At 40.5% G+C, this 16,396-nt stretch overlaps 1 protein-coding gene and 1 long non-coding RNA gene across 3 annotated transcripts in view; one reads left to right on the top strand and one right to left on the bottom strand.

Annotated features, from left to right (window-relative positions):
• Positions 1 to 4,708, bottom strand: part of LOC116069647 — an 18,530-nt gene extending 13,822 nt beyond the window's left edge. For both annotated transcript variants that reach the window (XR_004110083.1, XR_004110082.1), the window contains exon 1: positions 4,593 to 4,708. This is a non-coding gene — a long non-coding RNA (uncharacterized LOC116069647). The remainder of the gene's footprint in view (positions 1 to 4,592) is intronic.
• Positions 1 to 6,377, top strand: part of Usp38 (ubiquitin specific peptidase 38) — a 31,503-nt gene extending 25,126 nt beyond the window's left edge. The window contains exons 9-10 of the mRNA XM_031340442.1: positions 1,106 to 2,456; positions 5,116 to 6,377. Coding sequence (XP_031196302.1) covers positions 1,106 to 2,456; positions 5,116 to 5,277 — 1,513 coding nt within the window. The 3' untranslated portion in view covers positions 5,278 to 6,377. The remainder of the gene's footprint in view (positions 1 to 1,105; positions 2,457 to 5,115) is intronic.
• The last annotated feature ends 10,019 nt before the right edge of the window (positions 6,378 to 16,396 follow it).

Below are 16,396 nucleotides of genomic sequence, written 5' to 3'. Positions count from 1 at the left end.
CTCCTGCCTCTGCCTCCCAAGTGCTGGGATTAAAGGCGTGCGCCACCACCGCCCGGCCATATGTTGCTTTTCTATTGCTTGATAAAATACCATGGCCAGAAGCAACACAGAGGAAAAAAGTTTATTTTGGTTCACAGTTTCATAGAGCATATAGTCTGTCATGGCAGAGAATGCCTGGCAGCAGGAGTTTGAGACCATCCTGGCAGTTGGGGAGCAGAGAGAGAACAAAGTGAGACCAGGTTATAATATCCTCAAAGCCTGCTCTCAGCAGGGTGTATCAGCCAAGCTAGCTCCGTGACCTTTCAGAACAGCACCGCCAACTAGGGGTGATGGCTACATAGGGTTTAGTTGTTTGGATTTGGGTTTGGGGTTTTTTTGCTTGTTTTTTTTTTTTGTTTTGTTTTGTTGTTGTTGTTTGTTTTGTTTTGTTTATTTTTTTAATGAATATTAAGGGGCTCTGAGACCACAATCTTTTTAAGAGCCAATTGGTAAACTCTAAGGACTTAGTATTTTGTGGTATCTTTTTACCACTTCATTAACAATAAGACCTACTATACCTACATATTTCTGTGTCCACTCCTTTCTCTGGTGTGAATGACTAGTAAAGTTAATCAGCCTGCACAGTCTTCCTTCCTTCCAACTACAGTGTTGGTTTCTTGGTGCTAGGCTGGTAAAATGTCAAGCACAGATGTGAGACAGAGCTGCAGTGCATGTGACTGACTGCAGCGCAGTGTGTGTGCACTGTATAACAGCGCAGAGGGCAGAAGCTGAATGTGGAGAGCGAGCATGCTCTTTACGGCCTTTCCTATAAACTGTTCACACTCTGTCAGAAAGGAGGGGAAAATGACTTTAAGCTTTTTTGTTCTGTTTGGTTTGGTTTGGTTTTTTTTTTTTTTTTTTGGTTTTTTTGGTTTTGTTTTTCGAGACAAGGTTTCTCTGTGTAGCCCTGGCTGTCCTGGAACTCACTGTGTAGACCAGGCTGGCCGAGAACTCAGAAGACTTTAAGCTTTTTACTTGATTGAATTAGCATGTTTATAAGCTACCAAGATGTCAGACATAAGCAGCATTAATCTTGGCTATGTACTGATAATACACCCTCTTGCAGACTCCATGAAGAAGAAAAGATCTTGCGAGTTCAGTCCTCACATAAGCCTTCTGAAGGTCTGGGCTGTGCTGAACCGTGTTTACAAGAAGTAACCAGTAAGGTAGAGTCTCCTGGTACAGGGGACAGTGAGAAGACTCTAATAGAGAAGATGTTTGGAGGGAAGCTACGGACTCACATCTGCTGCCTGAACTGCGGGAGTACCTCACACAAAGTAGAAGCCTTCACAGATCTTTCCCTAGCCTTTTGTCCTAGCCCTTCTGTGGAAGACCTGTCTTTCCAAGATCCAGCTCCATTACCCAATACGCAAGATGATGGGCTAATGCAAACCAGTGTCACTGACCTGGAAGAAGAGCCAATAGTTTATAATCCAGCAACAGCTGCCTTTGTCTGTGACTCAGTTGCGAATCAAAGACTATCAGGCAGTCCTCCTGTTGAGTTTCACCGTGATGAAAACTCTTCTGTCCCTGAAGAATCTCCAAAGATTCTTACCAGTAAAGATGGAGCTCAGAACCCAGGAGGTGAAAGCACAACTTCAGTGACTGACTTACTAAACTACTTTCTGGCTCCAGAGGTTCTTACTGGTGAGAACCAATACTACTGTGAAAACTGTGCCTCTCTACAGAATGCAGAGAAAACTATGCAAATCACGGAGGAGCCTGAGTACCTTATCCTTACGCTCCTGAGATTCTCCTATGATCAGAAGTACCATGTGAGAAGAAAAATTTTAGACAATGTGTCACTGCCTCTGGTTTTGGAGTTGCCAGTTAAAAGAACTGCTTCCTTCTCTTCCTTGTCACAGAGTTGGTCTGTAGATGTTGACTTCACTGATATTAATGAGAACCTACCTAAAAAATTAAAACCATCTGGGACTGAAGAAGCTTTCTGTCCCAAATTAGTGCCCTACCTATTAAGTTCTGTTGTTGTGCACTCTGGTGTGTCCTCTGAGAGTGGCCATTACTATTCTTATGCCAGAAACATCACAGGTACAGAGTCTTCGTACCAGATGTGCCCCCAGTCTGAAAATCTGTCATTAACACCCTCCCAGAGTTGTTTACTAGGGGGAGAAAGCCCCAATACAGTCATTGACCAGGACTTGGAAAATAAGGAAATGTCACAAGAGTGGTTTTTATTTAATGACAGCAGGGTGACATTTACTTCATTTCAGTCAGTTCAGAAAATCACAAGTAGGTTTCCAAAAGACACAGCTTATGTGCTTTTGTACAAAAAACAAAGCAGAGCTAATGGCGTACGCAGTGACAATCCAGCCAGTGGCGTCTGGGTCAATGGAGATCCACCCCTACAGAAAGAGCTGATGGATGCCATAACAAAGGACAACAAACTGTATTTGCAGGTGAGTTGCAAGCACAGGTATCATTTCTGAACAGTACTGAGTAACAGTTAATCCAGTGCTCTGACTTTAAACTTGACACATTTCCCAGGGATACTGAAGCCTAAGTCTGGATGTATGTATTTCCAATGAAAAATTGCCAATTATCTGCAATACACAAGACTTTGTTTTGTTTTTTTTTTTTGGTTTTTTTTTTTTTTGGTTTTTTGAGACATGGTTTCTCTGTGTAGCCCTGGCTGTCCTGGAACTCACTCTGTAGACCAGGCTGGCCTCGAACTCAGAAATCCGCCTGCCTCTGCCTCCCAAGTGCTGGGATTAAAAGCCAGCTAAGCCACTGCCCCACTGCCCAGCCACTGCCCGGCTAAGACTTTGTTTTTAATTACTTTGTTTTTGTGCCTCAGTTGTTTATAACTGTAAATGACATCATGTTAATTACAAAAACTTATCAAATCATGCCATACAGAACCTGAAACTTAATGGAGTGGAAACGTTCTGCTTCCTCCTGCCCCTCAGTTCCTCCTACCGGTATAAGAACTATTTTTTTCCTGTTTTTATTGTGGGGCGTGGCACAGCTGTGGAGGTTAGAGGCAATTGTAGAGTCAGTTCTCTCCGTCCACCTCCATGGGTTTTGTTGAACGCAAACTCTTAGGCCTGCACAGCAAACACGCTGAACCACTGCACTGATATTAACTCTTGTGGGCTCTTTTTGTCAGTATTTTAAGGAAAATTTATTGGCATTCAGATAAATCAGATAAAGAACCTAATGAATATGTGAAGGATGTTTGTGTTCTTCAGAGATTTACCACAGAGCCAAGGAGTGAAGAATAGTTATGGAGGAAAAGCTATGGAGCAAAAGTTTTGTATAAGAAGGGCTTGTCATGAATGTCTTTTTCAAGAAACTACTTCCTTTGATGTTAATCAAATTTGTTTGGTTGTGTGAGCGTGTGTGTGTGTGTGTGTGTGTGTGTGTGTGTGTGTGTGAGAGAGAGAGAGAGAGAGAAATTTCTCAACTTTCTGTCAACAGAAAGAGCCACCAGAAGCTAAGTGTGGTGGTGCATGCCAACAAGCCAAACAGGAAGGAACTGCAGGCAGGAAGATTGTCAGTTGAAGGCTGGCATGTGACACTTAAGGAGACCATGTCCACAAAACAAAAAAGGAACCACAGGGACTTATAGATGAAGTTACAGGGGTATTCAAAGGCTTTCAAATTTACTGAATTATAAACTATCCAAAGGATGGTACATGATACACTTTAAAGGGGTATGGAGATGTTCTAGAGGGTTACAAAAGTTAATTAGCTTTGGAAAATGATTAGAATTAGCATTAATACTTATGCAGATGGCTTAATACCCAGGTAAGAGAAATAGATATGTCCAGTCATCTCTTCCTTGCCTGTGTCACTCAGCATTGCAGATCACAGTGTTTGAAGGTTGGAGGTTGCAAAAAGAGCAGAGAGCTAAGATGAAATAGGAAGCTGTATAAAACAAAGTGTATACTACAAGGCCTGGTACAGCCTTCCTTCTGAAGTAAACAGATTATCAATGTTACAGTGTTTATCAGATGAGAAGCTGGCTGGTTTCCATGACTGAGCTGGCAAGCAGGCTTTATAGCACAGCTACTCCTACTTGGAATACAGTCCAAGTCCACAGATTGCTCTGGCTTACCCATTTCTTTTGGCCACATGGTATTTGACTGTGAGCAGTCATTCTTCTCATTGTTGATTTAGGTCCAGTTTTGCATCCTACCATGTGATTCTGGCATTATTTATTCACAGTTGCTCTTTGTAAAACTGAATAATGATTTTTAACTTTTTTTATTTTAATTTTTTAATTTTTTACATTTTTGGCATGAGTGTATGTGTGTGCGTGCATGTTGTTCACATGTGGAAGTGAGAAAAGTTTGTGGGAGTCAGTTCTTCTACCGTGTGGGCTCCAAATGTGGAACTCATATCATTAGGCCATCTCAGCTTCCCAGTAACTAATGATGTTCTAAAATAAGAGCACTAGAGTTTATTACACATCTGACATGTACTTGACACATAGACAAACATCACTGATTCCCTGAGAAACTTTCTAATGAACTAGTGGAGGAGAGAGAGTTCTATGTACCACTATACAGAGAAAGGCTTCATTTACTTACCACTGTTCCTCGAGATCTGCCTGACTCTTTAACCTTAGGAAGCAGTAGAGGGAAAACTTTAGACATTAGTGGTTGGTCATTTCCAACCTGTCGTATTCGCACACTTCCAAAATGGATTACAGATGTTGAAGAATTCCGTTCCTTTTATACTAGAGGTTCCGCCGGAGCTGGCCCTCCTCTGTTGGAAAGTTCCTGTCACTACAGTTCCGTGAGGAATTTGCCCTCTCTGCCTTGCTTTCTCCAAAGGTACTTCAGTAGGAGATAGCAAAGAGAGATGTCATTTTTTATTTTAGTTTATTTTAGTTTATTTTTTTTCAAACAGGGTTTCTCTGTGTAGCCCCGGCTGTTCTCAGAGATTGCCTGCCTCTGCCTCCTGAGTACTGGGATTGAAGGCGTGTGCCTGTCTTGCTGTCAGAGTTTTTAAATGAAGAATGCTTGCTTGTTAGAGACTAAACAGTTTGTGCACCATTCTCATCCATTCTACTTAGCTAATTAATTTCATAAACATTACTTTTAATTTTAGGAACAAGAATTGAATGCTCGAGCCCGGGCTCTACAAGCTGCATCTACTTCATGTTCATTTCGGCCCAATGGATTTGACGACAATGATCCACCAGGAAGCTGTGGGCCAACTGGTGGAGGGGGTGGAGGGGGATTTAATACAGTTGGCAGACTCGTATTTTGACCCTGAGAAAATTGAAAATGCATCTGGTCACAAAACATCCAGTACTGTGGCTGTTAAAATGTCAGGCTGTAATCTATAGCATATCTATCTTTTATTTTTCTTTTCATTAGACCCGAATACTTTAAGAAAGTTCACTCAGTGGTTGTTTTTATTTTCTTGACAAAAATGCATCATGGAAAAAAAATCTACCTCTTAAACTTCCATTTGCAGTTATGGTTAGACATACTTGGCCACAAGTGTTGAGAGGAAAAGGCATACCTGCCCCCTAATTAAGCTGCATTCAATTTGGTAGAAGGATTTAAATGGTGTATTTTCAGTTGTACTGAACAAAATAATTCATTTAGCATTCTTTGTAAAAGAATTGATGCTAGATATATATCTTAAGAAAAATGAAAGTCTTTGTTTCTGGTATAATTACCCCAATATTAAATTCAAATCTTTGAAAATAGTAGAGATGGTGAGTCTCTGGAGGCGATAACCACCTTCCACCCTAGCTGCCAGTCTCTGGGCTGCTGTCTCCACTGTCCCTGCTTTGCGCTCCAGATTCAGGAACAAGTGTCACTTAAAGGATCATTTACACATGTGGCGAGTGAATTTACAGAAGGTGCATGACGCTGTAGAGCAGTGTTTTTAACCTAACTTTGTAGTATTTCCAGTCGTCCAAGGACTTTAAAATCCTGTTTCAGGGAGTGTATCTCCTGTGTGTTTTAAAGGAGGTGAGTCCTGTATGTGCCTTGCAGTACTGTAATTCAAAAATAGGTTATCTTTGGCTGCAGAAAGTTTTCTAAAACAAAGTGTTAGGAAGTAATTTTGTGCTAACATTAAAATTATAATTTTTTAAATGTATTAGATTTTTCAGAAGTAAAATCTGATGGTTCTAAACTAGTAAGTGTAATGGTAAATTTCTAACTCTTAGAAAAATTCAGAGGAAATGAAGCTAGTTTAAGTAAAAAATCTTTAATTGATTTGTTACTTAATCTTCACATTAAACATTGATAACATTTTTAGAGTTGTATATTTGGGTTTTTTTCCTTTGAGACACATGCCTTACACATAAAATATAGTCTGCTTCATAAAATATTAAAATGCCACACCCCACATTCCTACTATCCTGTTTTGGTTTTCCTTTTTTGGCCTGAGGTGTTAGCTGTTTAGGTGGGAGAGATAAAGAGAGAGTGTGTGTGTGTATGTGGTGGCAGGATACTGGAAACATGTCACTCCTCGTGGGACTTGATTATATAGTACTCAAGCTTTGTCCCAAAGATCCTTCTTCCTGGCCATTTCAGTGTATCCATGCCCATGTATTGTTCTGAAGATCAGTCACATATTTATTTTGAAAACACTTTAAGGAAAGTAATGGTCTTTGGTGTCTTAGGGTTTATCTTTTTCCCAAGCTTTTGTGGCAGTGATTAAAAACAGCTCCTCATCTTCATCCTGCTGCCCTGACCTGTCTCCAGTTACCAGGAAGATTCTGAAAGCAGGCTGGTTCAGAGCTGGGAATGCTTTACAGATGAATGAAGGTTGCTCTTGCCTGTGAGTGGATGAGCCTGTGGGCTTCCACCAGTCCTGGTGGTGCTTTTCTGAGTTACCCTGTGTTCAGTTAGCCACAGGCAGAATGGTAACTTATAACCAAATTGTGTCAGCCTTAGCATTTGCTGAAATTGATAGTTCATTCAACACTTGGATTGAAATTAGGTTAAGGTGCTTCTAGAGCATCCACAAAGGCAATAAGCCTCCAGTTTTACTTGAGACTATCAAATATTTCAAGGGTTTTATGTGTCAATATGTATTGAATTGCATATGAGAAAGTTTAAATTTTAGTGATAATACTAGGATTGTTCAAATGTTAGTTGACTAACCAGTACCAAAGTTGAGGGCTTTCTTTTAAGATGAGAAATGTAGCCAGGCGGTGGTGGTGCATGCCTTTAATCCCAGCACTTGGGAGGCAGAGGCAGGCGGATTTCTAAGTTCGAGGCCAGCCTGGTCTACAGAGTGAGGTCCAGGACAGCCAGGGCTATACAGAGAAACTTTGTCTCAAAAAACAAAACAAAAACAAAAACAAAAAAAAGATTAGAAATATAGTGCACTAACGGCCTGCTGGGTTTGCTATGTTTAGCAGTGGAGGGAGCCATTGAGAAGTCCACCCAGCTAAGCTGCTCTGTCTGTCCTCGCATTCCGTACTTACTGCTGCTTATCTAGACACTAACACAGGCATCCTCTTCTCCTTTGCCACCATGTCCACTCCATGCTTCTTCCAAATCTTGCTGACATCTCATGTTAAAGGCTGACCAGAGGACCATTGTTATTTCTGTTCACTTCAAGAAAATCAATCAGCTCAAATGAAATTGCCCATGCTGCTAAAGAGAGCATGCATTAAGCTTCACTATAAACCAAAATATAAAATTACACATGTAAGTCTGCCTCTAAAAGATGCCTCTTGATACATTGCAAAAAGTTGGATTTTTTTTTCCCCAAATAATGAGGAGGAAGAGAAGGAGAAGCAGCAGCTCACACATATGTATATAACTGGCAAGCCTCTCTAATATGTCCACTGGTAAATTGGAAAATGTCTGACTCCTAACATTTACATAGCCAGTTGGAGGAATGGTCCTGGTTCACTCGTCAAGCATCAAGCTCATTTGAATAGCCAGAAACTGTGACTTAAGATGCTGTTAGAGTCATTTGGTAGAGACACAAGACTCACTCATTCTGTCTTAGAGGTACTGAGATCCTTCTGACAGTTTCAAGCAGCTCATTAAATCACATCTGAAGAAAAAAGAAATGATTCTTAAATCTGTAATTTGGAGAACCAATGAGATAAGTCTTATGTGAAAAAGTGTTTGATGTGAAGCTTGAGGACCTGACTTCAATCCTCAGAAGTCACATGGTAGAGAGATCCAACTTCTACAAGCTGTCTGCTGGCCTCCACACACATGCTGTGACACAAGCATACCCACCCACATGCTTTCACGCACCAGAAGGAAAAGTGTGTGGTTTTCTTTGCTCATTTAACTCTACTTTTATGATGGTGTTATCTACAAAAATATTTTCTTTTCACATACTAGCCCTTTAATGCTGTCCTACTATACCTGAGGATTGAATGCTCTTTCTGTGCCCAGCACTATAATTTAAAAATATATATATATATAGTACAGCTTGCAGCTTGTCCAGTTACACAAAGTATTTTTTGATACTTTGATATTTCTTTTGTTTGAGATGTATACATTACATAGTATACCCTATATACTCTAGAGCACTTTGAAGGCAGTGTTTCAAAGGCAATAATACTGTACATTTGTATGTAGCATCTTTTCTCAAAAATGCCTGAAGTGTATGGTTAGGCTAGCAGAGTTCTTGCATAACAGGCACAAATCCCTGGGTTTTATTCCCAGCATCCACCCATAAACCAGCCTTTAATGACCCATGTCTTTAATCTCAGTGCTTGGGAGGTGGAAGCAAGAGGATCAGGAAGAAGTTCATGTCATCATCACCTACATAGTAAGTTCAGAACCAGCCTGGTACAAATAAAATCAGATCTTAAAATCCCCTTTATATATTTCACTGTATATAGTGTTTCGTTTCTATTGAGTTTGGATTTCTGAAACTATTCCTGAAGTGGAAAAGGTGAAGTTATCTATGTTTTATTTTAAAACACCCAAGAAGAGTGAACTGTTACTAAAGCTTAAGGGACGTCATCTGGAAGAGGAAGGGTAAGTCTCAGGTGACATCTTGTAGTGGAGGTTTAACTTCAGTGACAAGTCACGATTAGAAAACACCCTAAATGGAAATTAATTATTTTACAGAGTCCTTTGTTAGAAATGAATGAACCTCAAAATGAACAGGATTTTTTTTTTTACAAAAGTATTCAAAGTAAACAGTCCTTTGTTTAAAAAAAAAAAAAAAAAAAAAAGCTTATTAAACTGCAACTTTCCCAGACAAAGAGAAATTCCTACAGAAGTAATTTTCAAAGACATGAGAACTGACATTTCTATAAAATCAACAATCTGAGTTTCAGGCATTCAAAAGTTGTTATGTAAAACCTTTAGCCCCGATGTTACATAACCAATGTGGCTTTAACATTAAAAATAGACTCTAAGAAGTCAGCCAAGTGTATTGCCAGGTCTCTCAGTGTCTGTTATAGCCTGCAGTTGTTTTTCCTTTCAGTAGATATATTTTGCCTTGTGCACTACACACCAACACACGCACCCCTCTGCATTGATTTGGGGTATGAAAACATTGGCTTTCACTTCTTTGTTTTCACATTTTGCTCATGTTAAAATCACTTGGAAGCTGGGTGTACAGTCACACACCTTTAATCCTAGCCCTCAGGAGGCGAAGGCAAGTGGATCTCTGAGTTTAAAGCCAGTCTGGTCTACATTGTGAGTTCCAGGACGGCCAGGGCTATTTAGAGAGTCCCTGTCTCAAAAAACACAAATCACTTGGGAAGTTTTTTAGAAGCACTCCAGATTCAGGCCTCTCTCACTCTATAGACTAATGTGAGCACTGGGCATCTGCATTTGAGGATGCAGTTTTAGTATAAAGGTTGCTTGAGAGCTTGGGGCCAAGGTGGGGGCATTAAGCTTTCTTTCTAGGGTTTTTCCCTAGGAAATTAGTGCAATACTAAGTATTGACCTGTGTGTTGTTTAATACTCAAAACTGGAGGGAGAGTGACAGAAGGAAAGATGACGTTTTAGAGTCCACATGAGTAAAGGCTCGAGGTAAGTTCAATGGAGCATTGCTGGTAGGCCTGGGCTTGCTGCCCTCCCTACTCTTCTCCCCGCTTTGAGTGACTAGTTTCTGGTCAAGGAAGAGAAGGCTTAGCAGTAGAAAGGAATTGGCCCTAAAGGATCTTTTATACCCAGAAACAGGTAAAAGTAAAAGAGTCTGATTCTACTTAACTTATTGTGTGACTAATAGAACAAAATCCAATGAACATTTAGGAAAGTAAGTTCATAGTGATCATAATTGTCATTCAAAGTCAGAAAGACGTTTTTTCACTCAGGATTAAAAACGATTGGATCCAAAAGTGAATGGAAAGGAGAGAAGCTGCAAACTAGAAACTTTAAAGGAAAGCATGTGGAGAGAAATGGAAGATCCAAAAATTTAACTGAGTCCAGAGACTAAGCCTCACACCAAGGCCTCCGACATCTTGTTACTTAGAAGCAGTGATGGAAAAAACTCTAAATACATACAGCTAGAGGAGAACATACATAAAACCAAGTTCTGCAAACTCTTCTGCCCCCAGGCTACCTTTGCATGAAGCTAAACTGAAACGCTAGTCCCTGTTGGCTTACATCCTCTTTTTATGCTACTATGGCAGCCTTGAGTGCTTGTGGCAAGCTGTCGGTAGCATAGTTATAAGAGTACTTTACAGAAAACCTCTGACTCAAAGACTAGGCACTGTCAGAGAGCACACAAGTTTGAAGGTGGTTACAGGACATCTGTAAAACCTGGAAAGAAAAACTCCCAGTGAATGTAGCCAGGGAAATTTTCAAAGCGGACATGAAGTAGTTATTTTTAGAAGTATTAGTTACTGTTTTTATTGACAGTAACCACAGAACAATCACTATAAATATGGAAGGGCTTGCTTTGACTTAGCTTGACAGTGGCGAAGGGCAGGCGTGTGTGCGAATGGCTCTGAGCTCTGGTGGCAGAAGCTTTAGACTGCTCAGCTCTGAGGTCTGGGAAGCAGAGACCATTTCCTCCTCCTATACCCTGTAAAAAGGCTCCAACAGCTCTCCAAAAGAGTACCACCACCAAGGGACCAAGTCCCAAACACATGGGCACTTTACATCCAAGCCATAGATAGCATTGGACAAAAACCAGAACATTCTTCGGATATTTGTTCTGTGTGAAGGAAAGGTCTTCGGGATGATGGGAAATGCTACCAGGTAGTAACTTACACCTGCACACAGAGTGCTGGAAATGCATTTGTGGCCATGCACTTGGTTTACAAACTGTCCAGGAAAGGAGAGCTTTAGAAAGCCCAAATCCACTGTCCACGAGCAGCCTTTGGAACATCATCATCTGTTGTGTGTCAGACCCACACCACCCAGAAGTAGGATTGTGACCAAACCAGGAGCTAGCAAGCCACAACCCATTCCTTAGAGTTAAAAATCCAGACTACTTTATATGAAAATATCTAACTTACATAGACACTTTTAGAATTAGCTTACCATTAAAAAAAAAAAAAGTTAAGCTAATCTGATATGGGGGTAAGATGTTAGTGTTAAGGGAGAAGTGGTCAGAGGCATAGTCTCTGGGTTATGTAGTGGCTACATTTTATACCTGTTTCTTCATTTGCTGGGTTGTTCCAATTGGTACTTAGAATATTAATATATGACTTCTATACTCTCAAAAGATTTTACATTTGACAGTTCTTTTGAGTCAAGCCTCCTAAGGTGTAAGACTAGAGTGAAGGGGACTGAAAAGATGGCTCAGCAGTTGAGGGCAGTGACTGCTCTTCCAGAGGTCCTGAGTTCAATTCCCAGCAACCACATGGTGGCTCACAACCATCTGTAATGGGATCTGATGCCTTCTGGTGTGTATGAAGACAGCTACAGTGTACTCATATAAATAATATAAATCTTAAAAAAAAAAAAAAAAGACTAGGAAGAAAGAATTTAAGGACTTGGAGGCTGAGTCCAGAGAATTGTGAGTTCGAGACCAGTCTGGGCTACATAGCAAGCTCTTGTGAGGAGGGAAGGAGAGAGAGAAAGTAGGAAGGTGAGTCACCAGTGAAGATAAAAACGAGTTGTTTGAAATCTCCAGGCTGAGTGTCCACTTAAGTGTAAATTAAATAACGTGTCAGTCCCTTGGGTACACTAGCCACAATTTAAGAGGATGTGGTCTCATGAGGCTCATGGCTACCCATCATAAAGAACTCAACTCTAGATGGTGGTGAGAATTAATCACCTTTTGTCATTTTGTACTTCCTTTACCGTCTTGTCCACCATCAGGGCATTTAAATAATAATTTAAATTATCTTTTTATTTAAGTAATTACATATGTAAATAGTTAACATTTAATAATTAAATAAAATATTTAAATAAGTAAATTTTGTATGAAATAGATGAAAATGCATAAGGAAAATTTCATGGGTACCTGTCTTCCAGGAAAGGATGAGTTCAATTTAGAGAGTAGACCATATATGAGTTCCAACAGAGAAACAATATAGCTTTGCCATGGCTAACGCAGCAGACCAATAAACTTACTTTTTAATGCTGCTGCTGTTGGCAGCTTATTTTCAATCTTTCCATGGCTATAATAAAGGAAATAACTCACAACATGTGCCTGACCCCAAAAGAACACCATGTCTTCCTTGGAAGTTTATTTTTATTTCTTAATTTGGGTCATACTCTTTCCTCTACTCCCTTCCAAGGACCCTAGTTTATTGAGATGAACAAGAACAGAGGTGAGCATTCTTCAGGATGTTGCCTTGTGGTTTAGATGGTCTCAATATCAAAACAACAGAACATTCCAGGGCAGAGCTCTGAAGCCATTTCATCTCTCCAGCACAGTGTGTGCTTGGCTAAGCCAGGACACGTTGACAAATCATACTCATGTTGTGTTTTTGACAACTTCTGTTTCCAGAGAACTCCATTTTCAGGTGTGAAAGACAAGCTTGACCTTAACTTGGTAATGCCAGGAGCTGTCTGTTCTCAAGCCATGGTCCAGAGTTAATGGGGGAAATATTAAAATCTAGATCTACAACATGGAACACCAACTTATCACTGAAATTGATGGTATGCCTCTGTAGATCTGTGCTGAGCAGTTTCTTTCCCTGGATACTTTCTACCCTCTCTGCTTCTACAACAGCAGAAGCAATTTTATAAGTAAATCAGGTAGTAGACAAAGTGTATTGCTTTTCTCGGTATAGCTAAGATAATAATAATAATAATAATAATAATAATAATAATAATAATAATATTTTGCCTTTCCAGCCAGTGAAATGACTCAATAAATACAGGCATTTTCCACAAAATATAACAGTACAAGTTCATTCTCACCTACATGGTAGGAGAGAAGAATTAACTGTTGAAAGTTGTCCTCAGACCATCGCACCCACATCATGACATGACCTACACACACACACACACACAAACTAGTCTAATAAATTTTAAAACTTGTCTCAGCTTGGGCCATCTTCCCTTAAACCCCGGCAAAATCACAAGAAAAACATTCTAAGCTAAACTTAGATTCTTTCTTTGGGAATTGTCTGGAATATTCTCCTTTGTCTTCATTGAGGATGCTGGCTGTCAATAATTAGGTCAGCAGTTGTCTGGAACAGAAATTTATTCTGCTTTCATTGGCATGTAGTATTAAACCACCATAGTTAGGTATTTACAACTATACAACAAGCTAAGTATGTGTTAAATATTAGTGACAAGATAGTAGATCAATTATGATCTGGCTGGTTATCTTCCCAGATCAACTATTGAGTCACAATGACAGCTTTAACAATCCCTACATCTGTTTTCCAGGTGACTCAGCATCAGTTAACACCTGCAGGGGTGATTTTGAAAAGTGAATATATAAGAGGATCTCCACTGAATATTGCTAAATAATTTCTTTGCTTGGATAATGTTTATCCTTTGGACATTTAGTACTAGCAGAAGCAATTTTACAACTACATTATTCAGTAGCCAGACAAAAGTATATTACTTTTTTTTTCACTTACAGCTAAACTGAACACCGGCGTGATTGTGATGATGGTGGTGGTGGTGGTGGTGGTGGTGGTGGAGGTGGTGGTGGTGGCAGTGGTGGTGATGGTGATGGTGATGGTGGTGTTGTTGGTGGTGGTGGTAATGATAACATGATCATCTTTGGAAAGTTTGGTAATAATTCCCATGACTCACATTAGTTACAGAACTTTAACAGCTTATAAGCAAGGAGCAACATATACACATACCCACACAAATGAGAGCCTTACTCTTAACTCTCTTTTGCCCCCTCACTTGCCTTTAAGGGAAATGTTGGTGTTTTCATTAATCCTCTTGTGATGGTGGTTGGTTCTGGAAATGGGACCCAGATCCTCTGATGTGCTAGGCAAACATCCTACCTGGACTACACCCCTGACCGTCCTTAAAATGCAATCATTCGTACAGATAAACATCCTTATCCCTATCTCACACTCCACATAGACACTCCATAGAATAATAAAGCTGCCTGGAGTGATACACAGGGTCTGCTTATGAAACCTTGCTCCATCTCCTGCTCCTTCAAGTCGGGTGTGTGGAGTATCCCTTCCCAGAAACTGGGCTAACTCCTCAGACAACTCCTCATCTGTGCCTTCTCCCCATGCTTTTCTGTACCCTCCTTCTAAAAGCAGCACTTGAGTCTGAAGATTCTCCTAAATAATGTGTGAGCGAGCGTTTACTTCAGGCACATGTTCCTAGAAGTGGCCCTCCTACTGTATAAAATCTTTAAAGACAAAGATCTGTTTAAAAAACCTGTCCAGAACCCTCAGGACACAGGAACAGAGGGGCAGCCTGGAATGGGAGCTTTCCAGTTTCCTTCTCCACCCATAGCAAATCCTCTCCCATAGGGCTCCATACACAAATAGTGCGGGGAGGGAGGACGCCTTCCAGGAGTGCAGACAGACCTGTGAACACAGGTAGGGCTACCACTGCTGCTCAGAGGAACCCGCCCAGAACCCTCAGGACACAGGAACCTAGGGGAATGCCTGGGACAGGAGCCTTCCAGTCTCCCTCTGCACCCAGAGCTGACCCTGTGCCAGAGTTACACAAATATGACCAGGAGAGAGCTGGTCTCCCAGGAGTGCCTACACTCCTGCCAGCACAGGTAAGAATACCACTTCTTTTCAAATTCCTGGACCAAGAGGAACCCTCACAGAGCCATCAGGACACTAGAACCAAGAGTCAGCTGGGGACAGGATCCTTCTGGTGTCTCTGCACTCCAGAGCTGACCCTGTACCACAGCTTTCCATACCCAAATTCCTCATGGAGAGAAACACACAGGCTTGCAGGAAGGACAAGCCAAAGTCAGAGACAACAAGAACAGCTAACATCAGAGATAACCAGATAGCAAAAGGCAAGTGCAAAAACATAAGCAACAGAAACCAAGACTACTTGGCATCATCAGAACAGAGTTCTGCCACCACATTGAACCCTGGTTACCCCAACACACCAGAAAAGCAGGACTCTGATTTAAACTCACATCTCATGATAATATTAGAGGAACTTAAGAAGGATGTAAATAACTCCCTTAAAGAAATACAAGAGAACACAGGTAAACAGGTAGAAGACCTTAAATCGGAAACACCAAAATCCCTTAAAGAATTACAGGAAACACACAATAAACAGGTGGAGGCAAACAGAATCTAAAAATGGAAATAGAAACAATAAAGAAGTCACAAAGGGAGACAACCCTGGAGATGGAAAACCTAGGAAAGAGACCAGGAGTCATAGATGCAAGCATCACCAACAGAATACAAGAGATAGAAGAGAGAATCTCAGGGGCAGAAGATACCATAGAAAACATTGACACAACAGTTAAGGAAAATACAAAAAGCAAAAAGCTCCTAACCCAAAGCATCCAGGAAATCCAGGACACAATGAGAAGACCAAACCTAAGGACAATAGGTATAGAAGAGAGTGAAGACTCCCAACTTAAAGGGCCAATAAGTATCTTCAACAAAATTATAGAAGAAAACTTCCCTAACCTAAAGAAAGAGATGCCCATGGACATACAAGAAGCCTACAGAACTTCAAATAGATTGGATCAGGAAAAAAAAATTCCTCCCATCACATAATAATCAAAACACCAAACACACTAAACAAAGAAAGAATATTAAAAGCAGTAAGGGGAAAAGGTCAAGTAACATATAAAGGCAGGTCTATCAGAATTACACCAGACTTCTCTCTAGAGACTATGAAAGCTAGAAGTTCCTGGGCTGATGTCATACAGACCCTAAGAGAACACAAATGCTAACCCAGACTACTACATCCAGCAAAACTCTCAATTACCATAGAAGGAGAAATGAAGATATTCCATGACAAAAACAAATTTACAGTCTTTCCACAAATCTAGCACTGCAAGGGATAATGGATGACAAACACCAACATAAGGAGGGAAACTACACCCTAAAAAAAAAAAA

The sequence above is a fragment of the Mastomys coucha genome, unplaced genomic scaffold, assembly GCF_008632895.1.
Source record: "Mastomys coucha isolate ucsf_1 unplaced genomic scaffold, UCSF_Mcou_1 pScaffold22, whole genome shotgun sequence".
Taxonomy (NCBI): Eukaryota; Metazoa; Chordata; class Mammalia; order Rodentia; family Muridae; genus Mastomys; species Mastomys coucha.
Note: the sequence above shows the minus strand (reverse complement) of the source record. Positions and strands in the feature narration are given on the sequence as shown.